Source organism: Apteryx mantelli, chromosome 6 (assembly GCF_036417845.1).
Source record: "Apteryx mantelli isolate bAptMan1 chromosome 6, bAptMan1.hap1, whole genome shotgun sequence".
Classification (NCBI taxonomy): domain Eukaryota; kingdom Metazoa; phylum Chordata; class Aves; order Apterygiformes; family Apterygidae; genus Apteryx; species Apteryx mantelli.
Window position 1 is genome coordinate 26,156,109 of NC_089983.1, and position 27,499 is coordinate 26,183,607.

The 27,499-nt window shown below is 38.1% G+C and overlaps 1 protein-coding gene across 1 annotated transcript; it reads left to right on the forward strand.

Annotated features, from left to right (window-relative positions):
- Window positions 1–32: 32 nt before the first annotated feature.
- Window positions 33–25,875, forward strand: CIR1 (corepressor interacting with RBPJ, CIR1). The gene is made up of 10 exons (XM_067299041.1): window positions 33–170; window positions 1,239–1,333; window positions 1,896–1,969; window positions 4,077–4,090; window positions 4,181–4,236; window positions 4,648–4,696; window positions 4,906–5,023; window positions 21,355–21,461; window positions 22,428–22,513; window positions 24,299–25,875. Exons 1-10 carry the CDS (start codon window positions 99–101, stop codon window positions 25,023–25,025), a joined length of 1,398 nt encoding a protein of 465 aa, XP_067155142.1. The 5' UTR covers window positions 33–98; the 3' UTR covers window positions 25,026–25,875.
- The last annotated feature ends 1,624 nt before the right edge of the window (window positions 25,876–27,499 follow it).

Genomic DNA, 27,499 nt, shown 5'->3' on the forward strand with positions numbered 1-27,499 from the left:
GCCCCGCAGGAAGGCCCGCCCACCGCCCGGAAGGCCCGGCGCAGGCGGCCGGCGGAGGGTCCGTGCCGGAAGCCCGCGGCTCTGTCCTCGCCGCCGCCATGGGGAAGTCGTTCGCCAACTTCATGTGCAAGAAGGACTTCCACCCCGCCTCGAAGTCCAACATCAAAAAGGCGAGCGAGCGAGCGAGGGGACGCGACGCGACGCGGCGCCCGCCGCCCTCCCCGGCCCCGGGGGAGGCGGCCGGGGCCGGGAGCCGTTGCCGCGGGGCCAGTGGGGGGGGGCGGGCCGGCGGGAAGCCGGGCCGGGCCGGGCCGGGGGGGGCCCGCGCCGCGCCGCCCCGCACAACCGCCCTGCGGCGGTGACGGCCCTGCCCGCCCCGCTGCTCCGGCAGGCGGCAGCCGGTGCGGTTTTGTCAGCAGCGTCTCTGAAGTTGCCTCGTGTCTAGTCTCCTCCCTGTCGTGCTTTACCGAAACAGTCCGTAAACTTTTTTTTTTTTTCCCCCGGGAGTTAACTCCGTACAAATTCTACTGCGGGATTTTAGGGCGCACCAATCTCACTTCGTTTTGCACGGTTTCGGCCTATGCCGCAAGAAGCAAGCTCTGCTTCGGGATGCAGTGGGATGTCACGTGGCGATATGCAGACCACAGGAAACTGCTTTTTTTTTTTTTTTTCCCCAGGCAGCTGGATTAGTATGTAACATAAGTTTTGTCAAAACGTTAAGTAAGGATGGACTCGTTTGTCTGCTGTAGTGAGGAAAAGTACATTTGGCAGCTACTCAGGGTGCTCTTTTGCATTGGATTATCAGCTTGTAAGAATTATTCCAGTTGAAGTTAGGTGTGAATTTGAAATTAAGCAGTTAATCGCACCTTGTCTTTCTGGAATATTCTTATTTGCAATACATATTTCTCAGCATAAGCTAATCTGTAATGAGAAAGCTATCCTGCCTAGAACATTAAGTTTGATTTGGAGAAACTCACATTAAATAAATAGGGGGAGGAAGAGGCAGGGAAAAAAGCTGTATATTAAAAGCTTTCAGTTTTCTTTCTCACACGTTCATATAACTATCTCCTTTTTCTGGCTCCAGCTTCTGAATATCTGGTTCTCTGGATGGACACCACATACTTCTCGGGAAAATCCCCATCTGGCATGGTGTGCCCATCCTTTCCCAGTGTTTCACATACATGAATGTTGTGGGTTTTTTTGTTTGTTTAAAGTGGAAACTTACTTGTTTTAACTAGGTATGGATGGCGGAACAGAAAATATCATATGATAAGAAGAAACAAGAAGAATTAATGCAACAGTATCTTAAAGAACAGGAATCCTATGATAATAGGTGAGAATTGGTGTTACATCACACACTTCCTCCTACCGTCTCTTCTTTTCTCTCCGTGGCAGTGAGGGACATCTCGTTGTGGGTTATCTGAAGCACTGTCTCCCACTGATCTTAGTAACGGAAGAGGACAGTGACTAATAAATTGGTGTCTACTTAAGCAGAGGTTGTAAGAACTTCTTATGACCTTATCATCAGTTTTCCAAGTAGTTTGTGTGAGTCATTTAATCCATTTCACTGTATGTTACATTTAAGAAAGCAGCAGGTAAACTTGTATAGCAACATTTGGATCATGCAGAAATCTGTCTTCCATAATCTGTGGACACAGAGTTATGTTTCAGTTGTGATTGAAACATGTGATTTTTGGTACACAGTGGAGCATGCAGAAGTATTGGCTGGGCCCTCAGTTCTTCGATACTCGACTTCTGGTACTGAAAACCAATGAGAAATTCCCAGTCACGGTGACAATTTCCTTGTGCACATTTCATGTCTGATTTTTTTAAATAAGTAATACTAATGTGAATGTTTTGTGTATAACACCTCAAACTCAGTCTTCTTCATTTAGATTGCTTATGGGTGATGAGCGTGTGAAGAATGGTCTTAATTTCATGTATGAGGCCCCACCTGGAGCAAAGAAAGGTACTCTGGTTTCTTGATCTTGAGCAGACAGCATTGCAAAGCTAAAAATCCTCCAAAGAAATAAGCACAGACTCTTTTATTTTAAAATAATGTACTCGTAGTGAGGTAATACTAGAAGGTATGACTTTTTGTTTTTCTGGTGGGGAATATGCAATGATAAGTAGCATTTAATAATTTTCATCTCACAACTTTAATTTCTCCCAAACTAAGAAATACTTTTTAAGGAACAGTTTGATGTGAAAGGAAGAAAAAGATAAAATATTTTTCACAGCAGCAGCAGGGGTTCTCTCCTTAAATAAAGGTGTTTCCTTTGCCAGTTATAAAGCCTTTGGATGAGGAAGAGTAGACCAACACAATGGCTCTGAGTTTTGTTTTATCAAAGCTGAATACAATCCTGTGTTCTGGCTTACTCTCCTTTTTAGAAAGAGCAGAGCCATTTTTGCTTAAAAGTTCTGCCCAAAACTCAGCTTGACGCATGTCAGGCATAGAAAATGTCAAGGTAAGCAGCTAACTTGCTAAAGTTTTATAAATAGAGATGGAGAGTCTATAATCAAAAGTGCTAGATGACCTGATTCTGATGGGTCTGACTAAGACTGTATGTGGTAGATCCATAAACAGGAGTTAATAAATACCTGGTGGATATATTCAGACTTTGCTAAAATTAAATGATTGGTATGAGCAAGGGCAGAATTAAGAAAAGGTAGTAGAAAAACACATTCGAAGAGTGTTCCCCTTAAAGTGCATATTTCCAACTCTAACTGAAACCCTTGGAAATGCTTGGATAGGCTTATTCTTGTAGAGCAAGTTTTGCAATTATTTCTCTTTTAAAAACTCTTAAACTTATCCCTTATACTCAGAGCAAATGTAATTTTAAACTAATTATCTTTGCAAATAATTTTTTTTTATGTTTAAAGCTAATTTTAAACGTAGGTATTGTTGCTAATAATTCTTAAACTACTTTTGTAAGAAGGGGAAAAAACAAGTTGTCCTGCAAAGCTGTTGTGCTGATTTACTAGAAGAGGAATAATTTTTTAAAGCTAACATGCAGCCCAGGCTTCCTTTCCAGCTAAAGAAAAGAAAAGACTCTTCAGTGATGATACAAAGGCTTTAAGTTAGACCCTTTCTAAATTACCTTCTGAAGAAAGCTCAGGCTCCATTCTCTTTTCACTAGCTACAAAGTCTAGCGATACCAGCCCTGCAAAGCTGAAATTTTATATTTTGAATTTTTTAATCTGTTGATAGAGATGCATTTCCTTTATAGCCAGTGTGTTTTGTTTTATTTGAAAATAAATACTCTTTCCCTGGTATGTGAAACTTTTAAAACATGAAACTACACAGATAAGTATGGGCCCATGGGACTGACACAATAAGTGGCACATTGATTTTTATTAACAAGTTCTTGGTTGCTTTATGAGATCCTTTTAACCAAGAATTAAATTTAATATAAATGTAACTTGCTTTACTGTAAGCCCGTGCCTGCTAGAAAGTACATTAAAACTCTTGGAGAGGAAAAGCTTTCATAAACTACAATTTCCATTTTATAAATCAGCCAGTGAAGAAGCACATTCTAACAGAGTACTGTACTGCAAGACATGTACTTATTTATCTTGAGAAATATGGATCAGGCTTATCTGCCAGACTTCATATACTAAATTCTAAGCAGGTGTGTTTATAAAACTAATGATAACCTACTAAAATGGGAAACTCCCTCTATAACCACTATTTTGTGCAGAATGAAGTGACTGTGAAACTCATTCTTCTCTATCTGAACCTAAAAAAAGCAATCTTTGCAAAATATGCAGTTCCTGGATATTCCTGCTCTCCTGTTGTACAATGTTTCCTTTGCAAGCTTTTAAGATTTTTAGTGCTTGTATGTTTAAGCAATACGGTTAAAAGATGATTTCAGTATTACAGGATTTGTAATTGAATATACTGGAGGTTGAGTATTTATTAGTGCTCTCTATTTAAATAAAAGTACTATTGTACTATTGTATTAGGATAAACCATAAAATCTTTTGTCTCCAGATTAGATACCAGCTGTATGTTACATGTATAATTAATGTATCATCTCTTTTTTTTTTTTTCCGTGATTTCTGATAATCTACAGAAGAAACTAAAGAGGTAATTTATTACATCATTTCTTAATGTTTTCTTCCTACTTACTTAAAATATATAATAAATTTCAGCCTTCCCATGTTTTATATTTTACAGCAAGAAGGAGAGACTGAATACAAATTTGAATGGCAAAAAGTCGCCCCTCGGGAAAAGTAAGATATCTGGATTTTACCCAAATAAAATAATTATTTTTTCTTACTTAATCTTGACATCCTTTTCTTTTACTTCCTTTACTTTTACTTTTTTTGTATTCAAGCAAGTCATTTGTATAATTCTTTCATGTCTCTGCACTTAATTAGTTAAACCTGTAAACCTGGAACCCTTTCCTTGATAAACGTAGTTTTTGTTTGAATTTTACACCCATATTTGAAAACACATTAAAACTAAAGCTTACCAGAAGTATCTCTCCGAAATGGGTGCACGCTTAACAGTAGCAGGACTTAGAGTAGTTTCGTACATACATATATATATGTACACTCCTATACGTTCATACACACACATATATATATTTTTTTTTTAATTGAAGATTTAATCTGTGTTTTCTTTTTGTGTTTGTATAACAGATATGCTAAGGATGATATGAATATCAGAGATCAGCCATTTGGTATCCAGGCAAGTTACATAAATTTCACTCTGTGGATGTCTTGGGTTATTTCAAATATTATCTAACTGCAGAACATGCACATGGACTCTCTTAATTTTATCGTCTGTTTCTCAGTGAGTTTAAAAGCCTTCCTTTTGCATAATAACATAGACATTTCTCTGAATGTTAAGTTGTATTGTTAACTAAATTCTGTCAATTGTTTATTTTCTCCTTTTAGGTGCGGAATGTGAGATGTATTAAATGCCACAAGTGGGGTCATGTAAACACTGATCGAGAATGTCCTTTGTTTGGCCTTTCCGGAATTAATGCAAGTTCAGTCTCCACTGATGGTTCAGGTAGGCACTGAATTTCTTTCAAAGATGCTGGTTATAAATTTTGGAGGAATTTGTCAGGTTTAGTTTTGGAAGATTTAAGTTTACCATGTATCAAATGGTTGATGAAATGGGGAAAAGGCTTCTTTATTCCAAAAGTAGTATCCACAATTTCAAGTTAATTATTTCAAATGCTAGGGGTCTAATTTTCCAGTTAGTAACATGATTTTAAAAAACAGTTTGCAATGACCGTTGCTTTGATCTTTCTGTGGCAGAAATTCAGAAGCTGCCATGAGACTCTGTATCAGAACAACAATATCTGTGTCACAAAAATAATTAACGAATAGACTATCAAAGACTGTGCCAGTTCAAATTCAGGAATACTGTTTGGAAACTTGAGAATACATCAGTACATTTTTGTAAACCATTTGGGGAAAAAGGAGAGGCTTTGTTTTATTTATTTATTTATTAATCATACGAAATGCTTTTATAAATGGGCAAGAAATTGAAGCTTATCTTTTCAAATGCTTTGTTTCCTTTCATTTGGCTTTCTGTTGCTTCATGAGCTACACTTTTTTTTTTTCCCTCTATTAGTTTTCCTGTTAGTTAAAACCATGTGTCATTTAGTATTAAGTGAGTTTTAAAGCAGTGGATGTAATCATTCAAACTGAATATTGTTTGCCTACAGTAACACTTCTGTTACGAGTGCTTTGCTTTCTGTAAGTTGACCCAAGATTGTAATATTTTTAGTATTCTTAAAATTGTGATACATTAAAACAGTATCTGGTAACATGGGCGAGTCTTCAGGGTTTCCCTATTGCACTTATGATCACGTGTTGTGTATTCAGCTTTGCAGGAATACTATTACAATTGCACACTTGATAACCTGAGGAAAGATAGTAAAATAGAAGTTATCTATTTTATTTGGTAGCTCTTAGTTTTATTCCATATTACATCTTGTCTTATCTTTTGGAGTTAGAACACCTAGATACATGTCATTTCTTTGAGATGAAGCCTCAGAAGACTTAAGTTAAAGGATATAGCGCCTCTTACACTACTCTGCTTTTAGGCGTTGTCTGATGATTATACCATTATGTTGACGGTCCTGTAGTTGTCATTCTCTGCCTTTATATTCATGCCTTTCTTTATAACTTATAAACATTAAATCATTTTCTTACCTCATTCTTATCTTAGAAGAAACTGTGCATGGAGAGTTTGCTGGTGGTGGTGGTAGAATTATATTGTGCAGCTGTCACATATAAGACATACTTTCATGCTGTAGAATTCCAATTTTTTTTTTTTCAGTTCAAATGATATGGGCAATTTTTAAGTGCTTGCTGGGAAATTTGAAAATATTTGTATGTTCTTGTACAAAATTTGAAAATGGGCTCATTATTCATAACAGTGCAATAAGGACACTTTGCAGTGTCTGTGTAAGACTAAGTGCTTGCTTCAAAGCTAACTGAACTATCTAGCTGTAAGAAATGTTTGACTGCTGTGAGCATTTCCTAGTCAGAAAGATGTTCGCTGGGTAGCTTTCCAGTTGTTTTAAGACTGAAGAGAGGGATTTAGCACCTACGATTGTACTTTTCATGAAGGAAGGTGCTGTAAAACTCTCTCTGTTCTCAGGCTGTGCAAGTGCTCTCACGTTTTCAATTCCCGAACTTAAAGTGTGCTATGCTGAGCCCAGATGTTTTAATAGGCTGAGAGGAAGGATTTCAGGGAGTAGGGGTGGGCGACAGATCACGGTTTGTATATATAATTTGTAAGACACTGTGTTCTTGGATTTGAATAGTCAGCTGTAATGATACTGCTACTTGCTCTTTCTTCCTTTCAGGGAAACTATATGTAAAACACTGCAGGTGAAGTTTAAAACAATTGTAAGTTCTTGATTTAATGGAAGATACAAGGCTTATAGAGAAATGGTAATATCTTTAATTAGATCAACCGATAAAAGGTTGTCTGCTTTTTCTAACCTCAGGCATGCAATCCTTTCATCAACTTTTCTAAATCTTCATCTGATTTAATAAGAGCTAAATTACACTCATGTGAGACTTCTGAAAATTACATATACGTAGATGAAACACTATGGCTAAGTGAGGACCCGAATTGAATTCACTGATTCTCTTAAGACCATAATTCATCTACATGGTATATTAAAGTATATGTCATGTATAAATAGAATTTTTTGAACTAAACCCTGGAGCCAGTCCTGTGTTGTCTGGGACCGAAGTAAGTAATTGGCTTGGCGCTGCTGAGAGCTCTGTCCAGTTGGCAGTGTCACACGCACTCCTGCTCCGAAGTGGCTCTTCTGTATGCGTCTCTAGACTAAATTCTTAATGTATTAGCAGACTGCTTTACAGTACTGTGGGAATGTCTCTTGCCACAGCATTCTTATATAGATTGGCCAGAATTGCAGGAAACACTGCTCTGTAACTGGTCAGAGACTTTTTTATGATATTGTCTTTTCATGAAACCTTTCTGTGTTTGACAAACTGAGGATTACGTTTAAAAAAAAACGCAAGCACTTGAATTCCCTTTTTCTCTCCCCCTCCCCCACCCCCCTCCATGTCACAAATGTCTCTTCTTGTGCTTAGAAAACTGATAGAAATCATGTAAATAATCCAGAGTTTTCATTTATTGTAGTTGCCAGCACAAGCCAAGTGGCTTTGTAATTTTTTTGGTAAGGTCTGAACTCTAAAGGACAATTTTCAGAAGCCGTACATTCATCTCTAGAGTGTAGAAGAAATCACAGGCCTCTCTGAAGAGAACGATGAGTAGGGATGTCAAGGATGGAGCGAGATTGGGTAGAGTGTACAGCAGATCCAGAAGGCATGTTTAATTGTTTTTTTTAATAGCCAGATGTGCGATGTGGGTGCTAACATATTTTTCTTTGCTTCCAATAGTGTTCACATATATTTGCAACCAGCTCTCAAGAGAGAATTGAAAAATGTTGGGCAAAATTATCAAAGCAAGTAACACTTTTAAAGGTCAGGAAGTAATTCCATATGTAGGAACCCCATCTTTGAAAGCTTGTTCCTAGTTTGTGTCAGGAAAGTGAAATATAAACATCATCTCATAAACGAAGGGATATAATTATCTGAGAAATACAGAGATATAATAAAAAATTAAAGAATTTTAGTATGATAATCAATTGACTAGGACTCCAGTTAGTTTAAGAAACTAATTGTATTAGTTTTAGGTTATTACCCAATTTAGGCTATGTATCATTGAAACTGATTGGGGGAAAAAAAAAAAAAAGAAGGGCAAATCTAAAGTTTTTTTGATAGGAAAAGAGCTCAGTGTTGCCTGGAATGATTTACTTGGTAGCACTTTATTCCCTCTGATAAAAGATGATCTGGCATCGTTTTTTGCCAAAACAGAATGAAATCACTTTTTCTGGACAGCGCGTGGTAGTTGCGTTACCCTCTTTAGGTTAGGTTTCTTAACTTCTGTCCTGATCTTGTGCTGAACATTGTTACAACTGTGCAAATCCCCCTTCTTTGGCAGAGCACACCAGGTATCAGCCTGGGGTGGAAGACGCTAGGTGGTGTGCTGCAGAGCCTGCAGGCTGGTCGCGAATCCCGAAGCGGTCTGTGCTTGGGGAGCCTCTGCCTCCTGGTCCCCTGTCTGGTGTTCCAGATACCTCCACATCACTAATTGCTGCGTGAGCAGCTTTTAGGAGATGGCCTGGCTTCCCCTGTGTTACCCAGTAGGTGACTTCTTACTGGTCTTGTTCTTCTGAACCTCGTTGTTCTGCTGAGAGAAGCACACTTAATGCATAGGAAGATAAATGATTTTGTCTTGTTTACTGATGAGTTTGTGCGTTTACCCAAATATGTTTCTGTCCACAAAACAGAAATGATAGGAGCTTCATATATTCTGCCCTAAGGAAGGACTGAAACATCTCATACGCACAAGTTTAGGACCACAGAAGTATCTTATATCCTAATTAGACTCATGTCTGGAATCAGTAGTGTAATAACTTTCAAGTCTTTGAAAGTCTTCAGTGTAGAAGGGCCACTGCTCTCAGAAACATTACTGAACAAAGTTAACCTGGAAAGAAAACAGTGGTGGCAAATATTATTGCTAACAAATCCTTATGCATGCAAAAAGGGTTGGTACTTACCTACTTGGAGGGAATTTTTCATCTTTCTTGTTGGTCAAAAGCAAAAGCTTTTGGCAGAAAATGAGGAAAAAAACTGTTTTATTAGCATAGCCAAATTATTGAGTAAAAATGACAAACCCAGCCCTTTCCTGTCTTTCCCTTTCTTCCTCCCAAAACTAGGCCATCAGATATCTTGTTTGAAATGGTATCTTCAGTATAGTGAAAGTCCAAAGGGTGATAGTTTTTTATCTTTTCATATTTTTAATTGCCCAAATCACTGAGTTTCAATAAGATTAAGGCTCCTATTTGAAGGAAAAGAAGTTTAAATAATGCAGAAACTGTTCCATCCAGATGAGCAGGTCATGTTAAAGGGAAGGAAGTAGTATGTGAACAGAACAGTGAATTAGTGCTGTGTATTATGATATGCCACAAAGCAGAATTTTCATAGTTTCAGCATCTCTTGATGTTTTGTTGACACAAGTTTTCCAGAGTAGTCTGCTATTAGAAGATGCTTTCAAAAAATTCCTATTTATTTAATTCTCATATATTTGAGAATAGTGCACTTGACTTTTAATTGCCATTATAGTTTCCTTTGGCAGTTATATAAATAATGTATCTCAACACACAATGGAAATGTTCAAGAGCACTTGATGCAAGTTCAGCATGTGTTTTATTTTAATTTCCTCTTCCTTCAGGAAGAGAGCAACACAAAATGTCTTATCTGGGCTGAAACTACTTTTCATCCTCAAAGGAAATGTTTGAGTTAAAAATGAATGAAAATGAAACTTCTGTGTGTGATGGAGTTGCATTATCTGAAGTCTTTGTTCTGTTTCTCTGTGAGGAAAAAGAAGAGTTATTAATCGTCAGTGTACAGTTTTTCAAGCATTGTAAAATAACCACCAGCATGGAATTTTTGGAAAGAAAAACCTTGCAAGCTGTGATTCTCTTAGTTCAGCAGAAAGATGTTTGTCTCTGAATTTGTTCTCTTAGGTGAGGACTGTGCTGTAATCTTCCTCTTTGCGCATAAAATGATTGGCATTGCTGTTTTGGATTCGGTGTTGAGTATCTTGTATGCAGAGAGCAGTCATTGCCTTCAGATTACTCCAGTGGAAATGCTGCAGGGTTAAAGCATGTGCCTGTGGCACAGAACTGTGTTCTGTGAGAAGAGACAGCTATTTTTCAAGATCTGAAATATACTGCAGTGCTACAGCAAACAGAAAAATAGTTACAGTCAGTACCCATTAGTTAGGCTTAGTGTCTTGGTTATTTTGCTTCTGGGACCATTTTACTAATCTATTTGGTAATTCATGCTAAAAAAAATAATAATCTTACCATTAAAGTGCCTATTGAATAATATCTCACCAGTGAATAGAGATTATTTTTGCAATAAGGCAATTTCAGTAGATGTGGTTATCATGGGATAATCACACCCCTGTGGTACAGCCTTGTCTGTAATCTCCCAGGAGTGTAATTATTTCATGATAACTGCACCCCCTGGTGTTGCATTATTTCCATTATGAAATTCTTAGTTTTAGATAAAAAGTAACTTACTTTGATCACTGGAAACTGCAAAGTAGTGTTAGAACGTTCCAGCTGTGAGGCTTACAGACCAACTTATAAGATTTACTTCTCCTTTACAGTGTTAAATTAGGCAATCAAAATGCTTCTTTGAGCTGAACTGATTTAGAATATTCTTTCCTGATGAAATCCTAACTTTCAAGTTTGGACAAGGTGGAAATATCATTTGTGGTTATGACTTTGTGTGCCTGTGTTTGTATAGTCATGTATAAAATAGGTATTATTTGCCAACATAAAACCAGGTCACTAGATCCTAAAAGTTTGCCTGTTTTTACAGTTGTTTTTTATCATTCACCAGTGGTATCTGTTGATTTTGTGCTTTTAGTGCTTTTTGGGGAGTTCAGACCACAGCTTTTGATTTCCTGGTAGGTCAGTAGTTCATGATGGTTCATAAACTTTGAAATGTGTTCATTCTAAAATGTCACTCCTATATGGAGTGTGCACACATACACAAAACATGTCAAATCGGTGATGTAAATTGAAGTGTAAATTCTTGTACCTAATTGTTATAAATATTGCACATATGTTGGTTCTAAACCTGCACGACTTCCAGGCTGTGGTCACAGTGGATCTAAGTATACCACTGTCCAGTTTCACAGAAGAAAATGGGTCTTCTCACACGCGTACAGTATTTTAGTCAAACCTGCAAATAGAAATAGTGCTTGTGGTGTTTTGTTTTGTTTTTTTGTTTTGCTATTGCAGTTTTTTTTAAATGTTCTTAACTAATTTTACAAAACAATGTATTTTATCTTAGCTCTGCATATTATCACTGAGAGGTACAAATGTCAGTTAAATATACTAAATCAAAGAAATGGAGCTAAGGATTTTTTGTCTTCATTATCATATGCTGGATCTCGTTTCACTTGTATTAGTATGTCCCATACTAAAATCGGAAGGATTATTCACAAATGATAGGCTGGAGTGCTAAGTCCGGGAAGCTTCATGCAGAGCATCAGAGAGCATAGTAGTGCTAAGTGAAACCCCCAAAATTGCTGGACCTGGTGAAGATTTGTATGGGATGGAGTACAAAAGGATGGTTTCAGTAAATGTGTCTTCAGAGACGGCATTAGGATGATGACAGTGATTTGACAACAAACAAACAGAACAGTAACAAAACAAAAACTAAGCATGCTAATTATTTTTCCTTATTGCCAAGAGTAGCTCTGCAGCCTAATACTGCTAGTCAAGATTCCTTTTATTTCTTCACTGAACCCAATTTCTTATTTTCACACCAAAGTGCTCTCAAGTCATGTAGTTCTTCTTGAATAGAAGAGAGAAGCAAAATGACGATGAAATTTCCATCATGTGGGTCTTCAAAAGCCTTCGATATTACTAGAACAGAGACTCATAGGTTTTCTATACAAACTATTTCAAAATAGTTTTGTTATTTCACTTCAAAATTGCCCCTAACTTTCTTGGCCAGGTGAAGTTAGGGCAAACTAAATACCTCCCCCCCTACATTTTTTCTGCAAGCAGTCTGTCCTTTTCAACCAGGGTGGGCGGAAGAGATTACTAAAAAGCAATGCAAGCTTAAATGTTTACAATTTTTATCATATTTGTTTCCAAGCAGCTTTTTTGTTTTCAAATAATTTATTACTATCTTATGAAAGACTAGTGTCCCAAAGGGGGAGATAATTTTGTAAATGCTCTGGTTAGAAGACAGTGGGATGTTAAGATAAATAGGGTTCTTATGCTGTTGGCCTGTGAAACCCCAAACTGGAGATTGCTGGACATCCTTATCTGCTAATGACTGCTTTGAATGTTTTAGGGTTGACTGGCTCCATACATGATCCCTCCAGTGGAATTACAGGGAAGAAAAAGAAAGTGATTTGCATGTTATGGAAAATTTGGACAAATAATGGTAAAAATGTAATAGAGTAACACGCATGTATATCTAGTGTCTTGTGTTCTATCAAGATAAAGAAACTCTGGACATGTCTATGTAAACACAGCCTTCGTTAGATTTAAAGACCCATGAAGAGCTCCTAGAGTTGGTACCATTTGTTTGCATTACCTGAGTGCCCTGGAATTAATTATGGTTGTGCTTTCAACCAGTCTATTACTTAGTGCGTTCAAGTGATCTTTCGCTTTTGGGTGAAATTCCTTTCCGTAATAATCATTAAAATTATCAGTCATATGGAAATAGTAAAAAAGGATATCTATGTCTGTATTAGATTATGTCTATAATCTCGCTGCATTTTTTTCAGTGACAAATCTGGTACCTTCTTGTTTCCCAACAAATAAAAACTTGCATTGCATCCAGTAGGAAAGCAGGAATTGATTTAAGTGTTCTCTTGAATCTATAATAACATAAAGAAAAGGTATTTGAATATGTTAACCGTGAACATTTGTACAAAAGGTCATCTGTAGAAATGCATAGCATATGAACCCTTCCTTTATGATCTGCAGCTGAGTGCTTTGATTGTGAACAGTAGGAACCCTAATAAAATCTTTGCTTAGTCTAAGAACTGTCACATTTTAGAATAATCCTCCCTTTATGTTTCAGAAGTCTCAGTATTTGATGTAAGTGCATAAAATACAGATTTCTATTAGAAGTGTTCTGCTTAGCATTTAAACAAGAAATATGGATTTATATAGCAGTTTGATAATGTAAATGGTTTTTACTTCTTAGAAAAAAAGTAAAAGGAAACTCAAGATTCTCTGAAATGCCTCTGACAAAAGCGTGGTACATTATGCTGAAATTCTGTGATCAATTAAACCACAGACCCTCCAAAGTAAGGCTAATTAAGAGTCACAGAGTTTTTATATTTGTTGCTTTCCCTCAATGCCAACTGCAGCTGTTGCTTTGAAGTGTAAATATGGTCTGAATGCAGCCATCTCTGAAATAGATGGGAAAATTATTAGTAGAAAATGATCAGTTCTGCATTAGTGGAGACAGTATAAATTTGCTACATTCTTCATGACCAGGATCATGATCACATAATCATGGTAATAGCTTATTGTCCTTTAGGTAAATGAAAGGGTATTCTCTTACCTCTGTCACAACAATAATAAAAGGTCATAGAAGATAGTATAATTAGGCTCAATCTGTGATTTTTTACATTGTTGTTCACTTTTATTTTAAGCCATATGAAAAAGAATGTATGGGACCGTAGAGAGAAGGCAAAAAAAGTTTGAATGTATTGCCAGAACTGTTTATGCTAGCTATAAAGTCAGTTTGTCTTTTAAAAACAAAATCCCCAAACCCTTGTATGCAAATGTTCTGCCATTGCCACCATCCAGAGAAGGCAGTATTCTGAGTTTAGAACGCATTCCTGCTTTGTGCAAGTGTGTGCTAAGCCAAAACCTGCCAGCAGAATGGGTTTTCAACACTTAGTTCATGTAGAAGACTCCACACTAAGAGGAGTTGTTCAGAACCACAGGACTCTGCCTTCAGATGTGGCAAAAACCCAGGAGCAGCTCAATTGCAGCATTGAAAATGATCATTAAGTAGTTTCCCTTGTAATCCAGTTCAGGAATGCTTGCACACAGCTATGCTATCCTTGATCAGTGAAATGCTGTTTGTGAGCCTGCGATGTGTAGTTCATCTTTAATGGGTAATTCAGTAAGTTCCTGTTTGCTTTGTTTAAAGATCACTAACAAGGCAGTTTTAAAGTCTGAGTGGTAGTTGCCAATTTAATTTTTGGCAATAACAGAGCACAGCTTTAGTATCACTGTTGCATAAAAGACCAGATTTAAATTTTGGAAGAATTATGGTATCATGTTGTCTAAGATGCCTATGAGAGAGAAAGAAGACAACATGCTTTAGTCCTACTTTGTTAACAGAATCTATGTAGTAAAAAGGATAAGCCTTGAAAATATCTTGTCCTTGATTGATACATGACTTTTTAAACTTGATGGTGCAGAGTATACTGATGTATAATATATGAGACTGATGTATGGATAGCAGATGTACCTGTGTACTTATCTTACATTTATGTCCATAATAATTATATATCTTTCACCAAATCAGCAGAAGTCTAATGGTATGATGGTGGTGTTAATTTAGATTCAAATAACCACATACATAAACTAAAAGCTGTCCCACACCAGAACCTCTCCTTAGGAAAAGGAAGCTTGAGAAAAGTCCAGCTCTGTTCTAAATAGTATCTGTTTTGATGATATATACACACAGTGGGCATGTGTTAAAATGTAGGTCAAAAAGTTGTAGTTAAAGTGACACCATAAGGAATCTGCTGCCTTTTTTCAGTAATTTTTATATCAATACATAACTGCAACCACTGTGGAAGTACAATTGGTTACTATAATTTCCCCTGTCATAGGTGGGGTTAGTGGTTACACTCTTACCGTTTCTTACCTCTTTGCTTTCTGTACATATTCCAGAATCAAAATCTAATTAGAAACTTAATTGATTGCAAAGAATAATTCAGTTTGCTCATCTGCACTGCTGACAGCAGTGGAAGCTTTTATCAATAAATTGAGCAGATACTGTCAAGACTTTGCATTGCGAATAGACAGAAGTAAAAGTGCTATTTTTGGACATACTGGCAATCATAACATTATGGTTCTGTCCTTACTGCCGCTGAAATTGTTGTAGGAAAAAAGTGGTATTTAATCACAGTTGTTATGAAAAGAGATTTTTAGCACATTGTCCTCTAATATTGAATAATTTGAAAAATGTGCTTTAGACATTTTAATGGAGGGATGCTAGATGGTGTGTTACAGCTAGGATTGCTCTTCTAAGACGAGTTCTTTGCCCATGCATGTTCAAAGAAACATCCTGGCAACAACAAAGCATTAAATGCATCCTTTGCATGTGTAACTTTAAGAGAAATATGGACAGAATCTAAAATGTCAGTCTTAGCTATACGTTTATTTTGTTTCTGGGCTGGGGAGGGTGCTGTAGGGTGGGGTAGGAGAGCTTTCTGTAAGTTAGGCATTTAGTAATTGAAATCCTGAATTATATTTCCCCCTGCCCCCCAAGATGTTTAATAGAATTAATTCTGTTAATTTGATCTTGGTTAAGTGCAGTAAGAAATTGGAGTGTTCTTTGTTATACAGGCAAATTGACAATATGTTCTAGAAATCCTAGTATGATATTCTTCTGCAATCCAGTATAATTGAGGCTCATATAGGCTTCAGAAAACTTCTATTTACCGCTCTTCTATTTCTTAATTGTATGAATATTATAGAGATGCATCAACATCTGTTGATTTAAGGTTCTGCTCAGGTTGCACTTTGTGCAAGACTAAAATCCTTCTTTTCACACTTCATTTAATGAGTTGAGTTTCCAGATTTTATGCTCCAACTCCTGAGTCAGCTGAGCTAACTGGATTTTTTTACCTTAAATAATATCTTAAGCAGAAGAAGAGAGAGAGGAGTAATGCAATAAGTGCTTCTGTGAGAAATAAGGAGAAGGAAGAAACTATAGTCTCTTTGCTTGAAAACACTTTTTCTTGAAAATTACAAAGGCCATGAAAAAATAAAAAAAAGCTTTTGTTGCTTCTTAACTGTGGAGCCTCTTTTGTGTAACCCCTTAATAAAATTTTAGGTAACTGTAGCTCTAGAAAACTTAAGTTGTCTTAATGTACAAAAAGAAGTATATCGATATGCAATGAATTAATTCTCGTGTGGTAAAAAGCTCTTCTGTGACTATGGATTTTACAGAAGATTAATGTTTTAGTTTAAAACTTTTCCAGATGACACTTGTTTAAAAGTGTGTGGTTTTTTCTTTCCTTTCAAAATGAAAATTCCAGAAAATAAGCTTGACACATAGTCATATTCAAAAATAGCAAGGTACTGTATTTGACTTGTTTCAGAAAGGATAAAAAACAGATGATGAAACAGATTATAAGTTTGAACTTATTTTTAGTTTGCTGATGGATGAATGCTGAGAGACTGGTTGTTAGAAGTCCCAGCAATCAGCTATTTTTACAGGATTTTTATATCTAACTTTTTATCAACTCATGACAGTCATATCTAGACCTTTTCACCTGTATGAGGTCATACCAGCTTCTGTACAGACTATCTCCCAAGTAAGGGATGAATATATGAGGACATCAATTTTTGCAATACACTATATTTTTCTGTTCCTGATGTACTCATGAATTTTTGCAAGTTGGTGGATACTGGCCAAGAATACTTAGCTAGCATCGGATCCCAAGATTTTAGCATACTGAGAGCCTCTCAGCTCAAACTTATCATCTGTCTTGCAGTTTACGACTTAGTTGGAACTTAACTGAATGAAGATATATGGCTATAAGGTATACCTCATACCTATTTTGTCTGAAGATCTTGGAAGGTGATGACATAAGTGAGGTCATAAGCCAAAGATAAAGCTGAAAAGATTTACCTTTTTGGTAACTGGCATAGTCACAGCTCCAACCAGCAAGACTCTACAGTCAATTCACGAGTTTTATGTCACCTAGTAATGAGCAGGCCCTCTACCAACAAGTCAGTGGTGGCTCCTAGGCCTAAGCTTTAGCTCCTAAATAAGGAAACCCAGCACACTGCTGAGACGTTAGGAATTTTTCAGACCTGTGTTAAGTGAGGTTCAGTGTTTGTCTTTCCTACTGTTTTTGTCTCTCTCGTTTGTATTATCCAGGAGAAATCTCCTATTTAATTTTGTAGTGTGGAAGTGGCATTGTGATTGTTTGCTCACATGTGTAGGCAGCTACAGCCATTAAGACTGTGACGAAGAAGCCCAAAAAGAAAAGTGTTGCAACCCTCAATGCTGTCCCATAAAAAAACTGTGCCCAGGAATCCCAGAAGACTTCAAACTGTCACTGATGTTTCAAGGAAAATCAGATCAGTTTATCAAAAGTCATTCAAGTATAAATCAAGAGTGGTCTGCTGATGCAGGAGTGGGAAAGAAAGTCACTGAGCAGGAATTCAATTATAAGAATAAAGCTTTTCTTGATTCTAGTGTTGTGTTACAGACAGTATGTAGTAATAGAGGGTTGATATTAAGCTGTGTAGCCATTATCAATTTTATTGTCTTAACCGAATTTCTCAGCCTGGATTTATAACCAGATACAAAACAGTCTTAGATTTCTCAGATCAGATATTGAATTATCCTTATGTAGTCTAGTGATGTTACCCCTCCAAAAAAAAAAAGTAGCAATGCAGTCTTTCTGTCAGTAGGTGTCAGAACTTCTGAGAAGTTCATTGGTATCAGCTGTGCAAAAAAATAAGTTTGAGCAGGTTCCCCTGTGTAGCCCGCTCAAAACTGTTAATGTCTTTTAAACCAGAAAGATTTTCTGATACAAAAGAGTCCTCTGTAATCAACCATAGTGGTCAATATGCTTGTGTCATGCCTGGCTGGCATCACCACACAAGAGTTGTAAAATGGGATTGTGTTTATATGTACTTTATAGAGTAGACTTGTTTTCTAAATCTGTTTCTTAGTGTTGTTTTTTAAAACCTGTAGTTACAGAAAAATTTATGTAATAAAGCTTCAAGAAGGTTCTCGCTTTTCCTCACAAGCCTTGGCTGAACCTAAATTGCTGTTTCCCTCACCACGATTATAGGGAGACCAAAACAGGAATCACTTATTTCACAAACCACTTCAAAAAACTGAAAATTGACTTTCTAAGGGTTTTGTAGGTACATTTGATATAATTTGTGTATGTCCACAAAACAGGAGTAACAATGATTCGTTACTTGTCCTTGTTATGGTAGGACCATGTTGTGTCTAAAACATTGCAGATGGAGCTATGAACATGTCTCCCTAATCTCATTAATAAATAAGGAAGCAGAATTCATGTGAATTTATTTTTAGCCTAATTTGCTTTCCTTCCAAGCTTACTTAGTGTGTGTTCCTGTTTTTTTTCAACCTAATGCTGATTTCGCCTCTAAAAAGCATATGGAAGCCCACTGAAAAGTTAACGTGCAGTTCTGTGTTGGATCCTGGCCTGAGTAGCCACTCCGACCGGCCTCTTGTTCACTTGTATTGACCCATACTTCAAAGAACAACTGAAATAGATTGGCCAGAAGTGCACAAAAATCAGTAATGCTGTGCATTCGTGATAAGCTTTTTATGTAAAAAAAGGGGGGGGGAAATTGCTTACCTCCTTCCCCATGGTTGTGCACAAAGAAGGCCTGAAAGGTCTCACTCTAGAAAATGGTTTTGAACTGTGCTTTAGAAGGCAGATGTGCCTCCATGCCTTTATGCCTCTCCTGTCTTGATCCCGACTCTAGTCTTTGTAAATAACCATAAAATTAGGGGTTCTGTCCTCGTTCTCTTCCAGATTTCCTATGTAGGTTTGGACAAGTTGTATTCTGCTGTTTTTCTGATTACACTAATGGGAGTATCTAGGTATTCGGCACATATCAAAGTGCTTGCAATGCTCTGAGATACTGCAGGGGGAAGGCCTGGTAAGTTAGTCATGTTATTTTGACAGGCAGTGGCTCTTACTGCCGTAGTCTTTGGATAAAAGGGGGATTATAAAATTTAATCTGGTCAAAGGTTTTGATTTCTTTGGTATTGTGAAATCTTCGTTTGTGACTGTACAGGTGTGTCTCTGTTCCGCTTCTTTATACAGGGCTTGTTTTTGTTTTAGTATTTTATTGTATTGTATGACTGCTTTACATGGCTTTTTTTGAATCAAGACATCAGCTGGTACAAATTCTGTTGTTAGGTTTGTGTCTAATCTTGGTGTTCATCCAGATTAGATTTGGGCAAGCAGAGCAAGGTTACAGTAACATCTCTGACTACCATAGCTTTTGACCTGTGAATTCCTTTTGTTGACCAGTTTGCTTTGTCTGGGATCTGCTCTTGCGTGTACTTCCCTAAACATGGCCCTGAGATCATCAGCTGCAAGTGACTTGCTGAGTTCAAAATGTGCTGCCATGTACAGCCACCATTTCAGTTCTGAGATCTTCTCAGGAAAAATCCCTGTCAGAGGTACCTGGGGAAGCAACCCTTCCAAACAAAAAGACTCACTCTTTCCTCTTTTCATCCAAATATGTGAATTTGGAATTGTAGTAAGAGTAATTTAAATTACGTTTTTAGTAAATCTTTGAGAACTTATGATGTGCTGAGCCTTACTGATTTTCCTGCAAATATCTTTCTATTTTTATCACCATTGTTTGCTGATAGATATAATCTCTTTTGATGCTGTACAGACATGGACAGATCTGTATGTTGGCAAGCTTGTACAGGGATACTGAGGAGCTGAGAAACTTAATTATGTTCCTTTCCTCTCTTCAGTGAGTCTTTTAAAACTGAAATAAGCACAAATGTAAGCAAAGCAACTTATGCGCATTCATTAACTATCACTGAGCTTAGGGTTACAGTGTAGCATTTTAAAGGAAAAAACACTTTTGGTAAAATATATATGAGGGAAAAAAATACACCTCTACTTAAACTCAAACACTTAAACTCAATGAGGAGCTAAAAAGTATTTCCTTAAAAAATTCTTCTGGCTGGAAAAATTAGAAACTTGTGAAGAGGAAGTCAGTAATGCAAAGGCTGCTTAAACCATTATTTTTTCAAGTGTTATCTTCTTCATTCCTGCTTTGCAGATAGATCTGTTTCTATAAGCAGTGTGGTATGCAGAAGAACTGAAAAAGTTATTTGCCATTTTTTGAGAAAGTGCTATTATGTTTTCCATATTAAAAATTTGTTTGTTTTCCATACTTTTCTGTATCAAAAATTTGTGAGTTTTGTTCTTCTCCACAACTAAGAAACTCTTAAAACTGCAAAACAGGATCAATATATTTGATAAAACTAGCTTATTTTATCATTTACAATCAATTTACTGAAGTATTAGCAGTCATGTGCTTTGTGCTTCATTTTACATGCCTTATAATTCAGATTAACCTTATACAGTATTGCTAATTAATTGACAGTGAGTTTAGTGAATGAACTGGTAAGTAAATTTACTGAAAGTGACCTACCGAAAGAGTGCGTGCTTGAGGGTGGGGAAAGTATCTAATCGCAGGAGTACGTGAGGTCTTGATGATCACAGTATTTAATTCAGGCAAAAGAGTGAGTTATGGGGCTTATAAGTCATGCAGTCAAAGCTGAATGATCCAAAATATGTCTCACATTTTACTCTTATGTAGGTGTTTGCAAACAAAGATAACATGCCAAATCCCAAACACCTACTCTAACGCAAGCTATTACAACAGAGACCTGTGAGGAGCATTAAAATTAACAGCCCAGAGACCCAGCACATTTGGGGGTCCCTGCAGTAAATAAGGACATAGTTTAATTTTTCATGTATTTAATTGTTTTTTCATAAATATACCGAATTTCTTGGTTACTTTCTGCATTTAAGTGAAAAAATTGTGTCATTATGAAAAATGCCATATTAATAGCATATTAGAAGTGCATTTTCCCATTGTTCTAGGGAAGAGGAGGTACTTGAAAGTCTCACCTAATATGCTTTTTTCTTGGTTTCGTATGTTGTTTTGTACTATAATAAAAATATACTACTAGACTTACTTAATATATTATTTTCAACATGACAAAGTTACATAAGAGAATCCCCTTGCACTTAAAGAAAAATGCAATTATTTTCTATTCTGAATCTCCAGACTGCTGTTTTAGAAAATCGTATCTGATTATTTGCCCAGCAGAAGATTATTGAGTTGATTTAGCTGTGATTTTACTTAACAAAGCTTCAACTGAATTCCTACTGTGGAGTCCAAAAAAGGTAGAGAGATATAAATGGTACATTCAAACTGTGATTTTTGTGAACAGGGCCATCAATGCACCCCTCAGAGCTAATAGCGGAGATGAGAAACAGTGGGTTTGCACTGAAACGAAATGTACTGGGGAGAAACTTGACCGCAAATGATCCATCACAGGTAATGATCTTTTTACCGGTAAGCTGAAAATGTCTATAAATCTAAATGTGATTGCTTGTGAATTGCTGCTTAATGTTTTCCAATATGCATATCCATAGGAAAGCTGAATAGCTATACTAGAGGAAAAATATCCAGAAACTTACTGTGTTTTCCAGCTTTGTTTTAGTCAAAATGGCAAATTTTTTTATAACTCATCTTTAATGAATTAAATACCTCCTCTGGCTGACTAGAAATTGAATTTCTCACAAAAGGGGATGGTTAGGGATTTTGCCACATACCTCTTCTGCGATACTAGCCTTTGGATGAAGTTTAGGAAAGCATCACAAATAATTACTGCCAGGAATGCTATATCTGAAGATTTTTGACTTAATTGACTGTTGTTACATCTGTTGTTATTTGGAGTGAAAATATTTAATTGCCTTTATTTAGACTTCTCAAGGTACATTTCTAATTGAGGTGCTTTAATAAAAATGTAAAATGAGCAATTTGTATATGCTACTTGAGTGAGTCACCATGAAATAGTATTTGTTCATATAGCAAGACAGTCAAACCACTAGGTGACCAAGGTGAAGTAGACTGGGGACAAGAGCCCTCACTCGTCCTGAAAAGCCTGAGCACATGGACAATTCATTGTGTCTCTACAGACGGATCTCCCTTTGCATTTAAACAAAGCTATATTTTATTCCAGAAGACAGGTAGCATATGGGCAATATTAAATTTATCACAGTGATATAAGGGTTGTTGGCCTGCATTATAGAATCTACTTCTCTTTGAGACAGAGTGTGTTTCTTCTTTGTAGCAAATATGTGGCTCCTTCCAAAGAGTCTTAAGTTGATGTGGTAATACTAAATGTATTTGTGCCTATGGAAATATAAGGTACACACAGAAACGTCAGATTTAATACAGAAATCTGAATTAAGAGATTATTTTTATTTAAGGACTTAATATCTTACTACATTTTCCTAGGAATATGTTGCAAGTGAAGGAGATGATGATCCAGAAGTTGAATTTTTAAAATCACTGTCAACCAAACAAAAACAGAAGCTTCTAAGGTAATTGTGGTACCTAGTGGAGGGGATCTATATAGCCAGTAATTCTGACACCATAGCTTTCTCGTGCATGCTTGTCATTGTAACTATCCTATACCATTGAAGAATTTAGCAACATCATGGCAGAAGAAAATCAACTTAATTTAAAATATACTTGACCACAAATGGCATTATGCAGCATGGTTTTTCTTAATCCAGTTGTTTTTTTTTAATCTGGCTCTTCTAGTCTAGTTTTGATACCTTTGGATTGAGTTTCATTTTAATTTATCTGCTACTGAAATAAGCACTCTAGTACTACCTGTGCATTGGCTCATTGAAGATACTGTCAATTCCTATTTTAAAATATTATTTTGAACTCTCTTGTTTACAGCATCTTCTTCCAGGAGTAAAAATGATATGTGCTTGCTTACTGATTTACAACTTGGCAAAGTTTATATCTTTTCCAGTACAGCTAAATTTAACCTGATGTCGTGTCCCAGCATCAAGGTTGTTATAGCTCAGCGCTGCTCTAGATGAGGGGTTTAAAGTTTGCTGATGCAACTAAGCCAGCAGAGGGAGCTCCCCATATTAACTTTTTATGAGAACTGCAAGATTAAGGTTTTCATTCCTTGCTTCCATCCTACTGACTTCATATGCTTAAGGTGGCTCACATTTTTTTTCCCTCTGTTAATTTGCAACATTATCTTAAAATAACTTGGAAATGTTTAAAATGGAAAATACGAACTACTGCCTGATAGATCCCCTATAGGTATCACTAGTTAAAATGGCAGTCAGGCAGCCTTTTAGGTTAAAAATACATTCTGTCCATGGAAAGGAAAAAAGGGGGGAAGGTGAATGCATAGGCAGGTACATGAGTAGCTAGGTACATATCATATTTGTATATATGATAAGTCATGCTCTGAAAATGCTGGACATATTTTATGTTCATTTTAAGTAACGAACGTTGTGTAGTCTGAGTCATTTAAAAATATTTTGTTTGAACTTGTTGGCCCAACACTATTAAATCACGGTACTTTATATTTTCAAAGTTGAAGTTCAGTAAATACTTAGGTCCTTTACATTCTAAGAGTCTGAAGTGATGTTTTCGAATACACTGAAAGTATTTTCACTTTTTGGTCACTGATTCTTTGAGAAGAATGAACGGAGACAGCAAGGGGTTGAAATTAAAAACTAGGTAAAAGCAGTTAAATGGCAGTGACTGTAGTGCGCATGATAGAATATTGTCCTTTTGGCTAGAAATCACAAATTTCTATTTGTGACAGAAGAAATGATTGAAAACATCAGTATTATTTGCCTGGAGAACGTGGAGATGTAGGCTTTAGATTCTCGGTTTCTGTCATTATTAGGAAATGAATACTAATTGCCAATTTTTCATTTTCAAAATCTCTTATTATAAAAATGCACAAACAAAAAGCAGCAAATTATTTTCAAAGTCTCCAAAGCAGGTTGACATGAAAGAAAAGCACTGCTGAATGTATTCTTAGTTAGAATGCCCAAATTCACATTTCTTCTATTTTTTCTAAATTAAGGAATTTAAAAAGTTGTATCCCTCCTATTTTGAGGGAACCGTTGTGGATTACAGGAGGTTTCTAGCTATGGTTAACTCAAGGTCATAAGTTTTAAAATAAGACTTTGCAGAAAGGAGAGAAATTCAACAAGCTTTTATGGAAAATACTCTATTTACTGTGTAGGTCATCTAAAGTAGCGAACTTCAAAAGACAGTGACATTACATTTTAAAATGTCTTAACACATCTGATTGCTCTACTCTTTTATTTTGAAAATAAAAGGAAATTGGATCGTCTGGAGAAGAAAAAGAAAAAGAAAGACAGAAAGAAGAAAAAGCAGCAAAAGAAAAAAAGCAGAAGTAAACACAAGAAACATAAGGCAAGGTCTTCTTCCTCATCCTCCAGTGAGACTTCAGTAAGCAGCAGTGATAGTGAGACTGACAGCAGAGATAAAGCAGCACAAAAGAAGATGTATTCTAAGAAAAGAAAAAAAGACAAGTTTTCAGAGGCTAGCAGCAGCGATTCAGAAGGAAAGGCAAAGACTAGGAAGGAAAAACTTTATGAAGATCTCTCCAGTAGTCACGGTAACAAGGACAAAGATAGGGAGAAGTATAGACTTTTAAAGCAAGACAGTTCTGCAGAGAACAACAAATGGCACTCCTGTGAGGGGGAAAGAAAGTCCAAAAGTAGATACCATAGCACCAACAAGGGAGAGACTGAAAGAAAGGAGAGGGATAGCAGAAGCCAAAGCACGGATGAGAGGAGCGGGAGAAGCCCTTGCACAAGTCACAGCAGTAAAAGGCAAAGGCAGATAAGAAAAAATCCAAGTCAAAGCCCCAGTGAAGAACGGCACAGGAGAAATGAAACCAGAAGCTCCAGCACAGACGTGCACAAAGAGAAGAAAAAATGTAGAGAGAGCTATGGAGGAGACAAGTGTGGTAAAGTGGAACATAGAGAAAGCAGCAGACGCAGTAGAAGCAGAAGCTGGGAGAGGAAAAAAAACAGATAGTGTAGGGGACAGGTGCAAACAAAAATGTCTCCATTTTTGATGAATACCTTTAACAAGGGCTCAGTTATGTATTGCTGCTCATTTTCCAATCTCTGTAATTGTCATTTCCTACATAAAACCAACAGCATAATTTCTATAATGTGGGAATATTTGTAAATTAGGTACAAATGTTACTGTATTTTTCTTACAGTATAAATATGCTTGTTGGTAAGTATTTCTTGTATACATGCAGTAAGTCATAGACCATAGACCTGATTTTAGTGTTTTAAAATATTTCAGAGCAATATGTGATACTCTGGGTTTTGACAATGATTTCTGTTTAGATGCAACTGTGAGGGGAATCAGAGAGTAATTTGGGAAGAGTCCTGGGATATTTTAAATGATAACAGACGTTTGAGATAGTTCTGGATAAAATCACTGCTTCAGATGTCAAAATATCAGATTGTAGAGGTTTTTTTCATACTGAAACATTTTTCCTAAAGTTCCCCATAAGAGATCAATTTCATGAGTTAAAACAACAGAGAGACATAGTTCACATAAGTGTGTAGCCGACGTTTTTTGACCTCCTGCGGTGTACAGCTTGGTCAGGGCTATCTAAACATCTTGAACCCCTGTTGATATATGTCAGTACAATGTCAAGTTATTGTTCAATAATCTCTCAAGAGATGAAAAGAATATTTACTGCCTTGACTGTTTCAGGTATTTCATTGTTTGTGAAAGTTAATGTAAATATTCATTCTTTTGTTTTCACGAAAAAAACCTTATTTTTCTTCATGATTGCCAGCCATTTTCTGCAAACATTGTTATGAAGATGAACTTCCATAATAAAGTATCGTATTCTTTAAAAACAGTAAGAATTGCCGCCTTTGCCAGAGTTCTGAGTCAGTACAAATGCACAGGGCAACACTTTTCTGTGTTCTTCCTACTGCAAAGGGAATGTTTCTTTGCCTCTTCAGGGTGGCAGGTAGAGGTATATTAGTTAGTGGACGGGTGAAAATGTGTCATCGTACTCAGTATTCTGGCAAGCAACTTCTTTTTGCCCTCCTCACTCACAAGACAAATGGTACTTTCTTTTATTACCAGTCCACTTCTGCTTCTTAAAACCATCATACAGAAATTTTTCAGTATCAGAGGGAGTGTAATATACATAGAAATGACCTGGCCTATCTTTCGAAGTCATTCACATGTGCTTAAAAAGGTAAGCCATTAAGAGATGTCACCTTTCTCTTTAAAATGCCTTTGCACTAGGTTGGTTCAGGCATTCTTGCTGAAGTAGCTGAGAGTTGAAGGGCATGCACAGCTCTATAGAGCCAGGCCCTGTATTAATGTATGTGTGGAAGCTCTGATTTAGAAGGATCAGGAGGAGACAGCTAGAAAGCCCGTTAGGATAATCTAAACAAAAACTCTTGTGAAGAATTTATTATTCCTCTGGATAAGAGAGGACAGAGAGTAATGTGTTTGGGGAAATAAGGCGTATTCTGATAGAACATTCTCATGTTAAGTGCAGCTTGAAAGATTCAAGCAATAACAAATAAATACTGGAGTGTGCATCTTTTCTTTTCCGAAGAAATCTCTCCTCTTTACAGGCCTGCCACACTCGTTGCGCGTGGCACAGGTAGAGGAATCTTTTCCAGCTCTCAGGCCTTGCCGTGGGCCAGCTGGATCCACGCGGTGGGCTGAGGGGTGCGGGTAGGGCTGGGCATGCAGCCGTTGCTCCAGGGGCCTCCGCCACCCGCCTCGGCGGTGACAGCGGTGGAGCGAGGAACGCGGCGGCAGGTCTGCGCGGAGGGGAGAGGCGCCCGCGCGCGCGCGAGCCCCGGGCTGGGAGACCCCCGGCAGGCGCTGCCCCGCGGAGCCGCTGCCGCCCCGCCGCCCGGCCCGCCTCCGCTCGCCTCGGCGGAGCGCGCCGGGCCCTGTAGGAGGTGCTGTCGGTCCGCAGATGGCGGTAAGAGTGTCTCTCTTCGGCTCGAGCCCCTGAGTGCCGGCGGGCACGGCGGGACGGTGAGGCCATGAGGCGGCTCCACCGGTGTGACGGGGGCGGGCCGGCGCCTCTAACTGCCGCTTTCAACGGCCGCCTCTAACGGCCGCCGGGGTCCTGGCGGGCGGCCGGGGCCGCTCCGCCTCCGCGGGGGAGGCCCCGGCGGGCCGGGCCCGAGGTCGCGGCCAGGCCGGGCCGTGGCTGGGGGCGTCCCGCGGCAGCGGGGCAGGGCAGCGGGGGGGGCGGCTCCCCCGCGGCCGCCCCGCCGGCTCCACAGGTGCACGGCGGCTTCGTCGTCGCCTCCCCCTCGTGCCGCGCCGGCGGCAGGTCTAGACCCAGCCGGGTAGGCGGGAAGTCGCCGGGGCCGGGGGCGGCGGCGGGGAGCGCGGAGCGCGGCGGGGGCGGCGGGGGATCCCGCCTGGCGGCGGGCAGCCCAGAGCCTCCGTCTGCGGGGGGCGGGCGGGCTCCCCGTCAGCTCCGCCGCCCCGAAACCCGC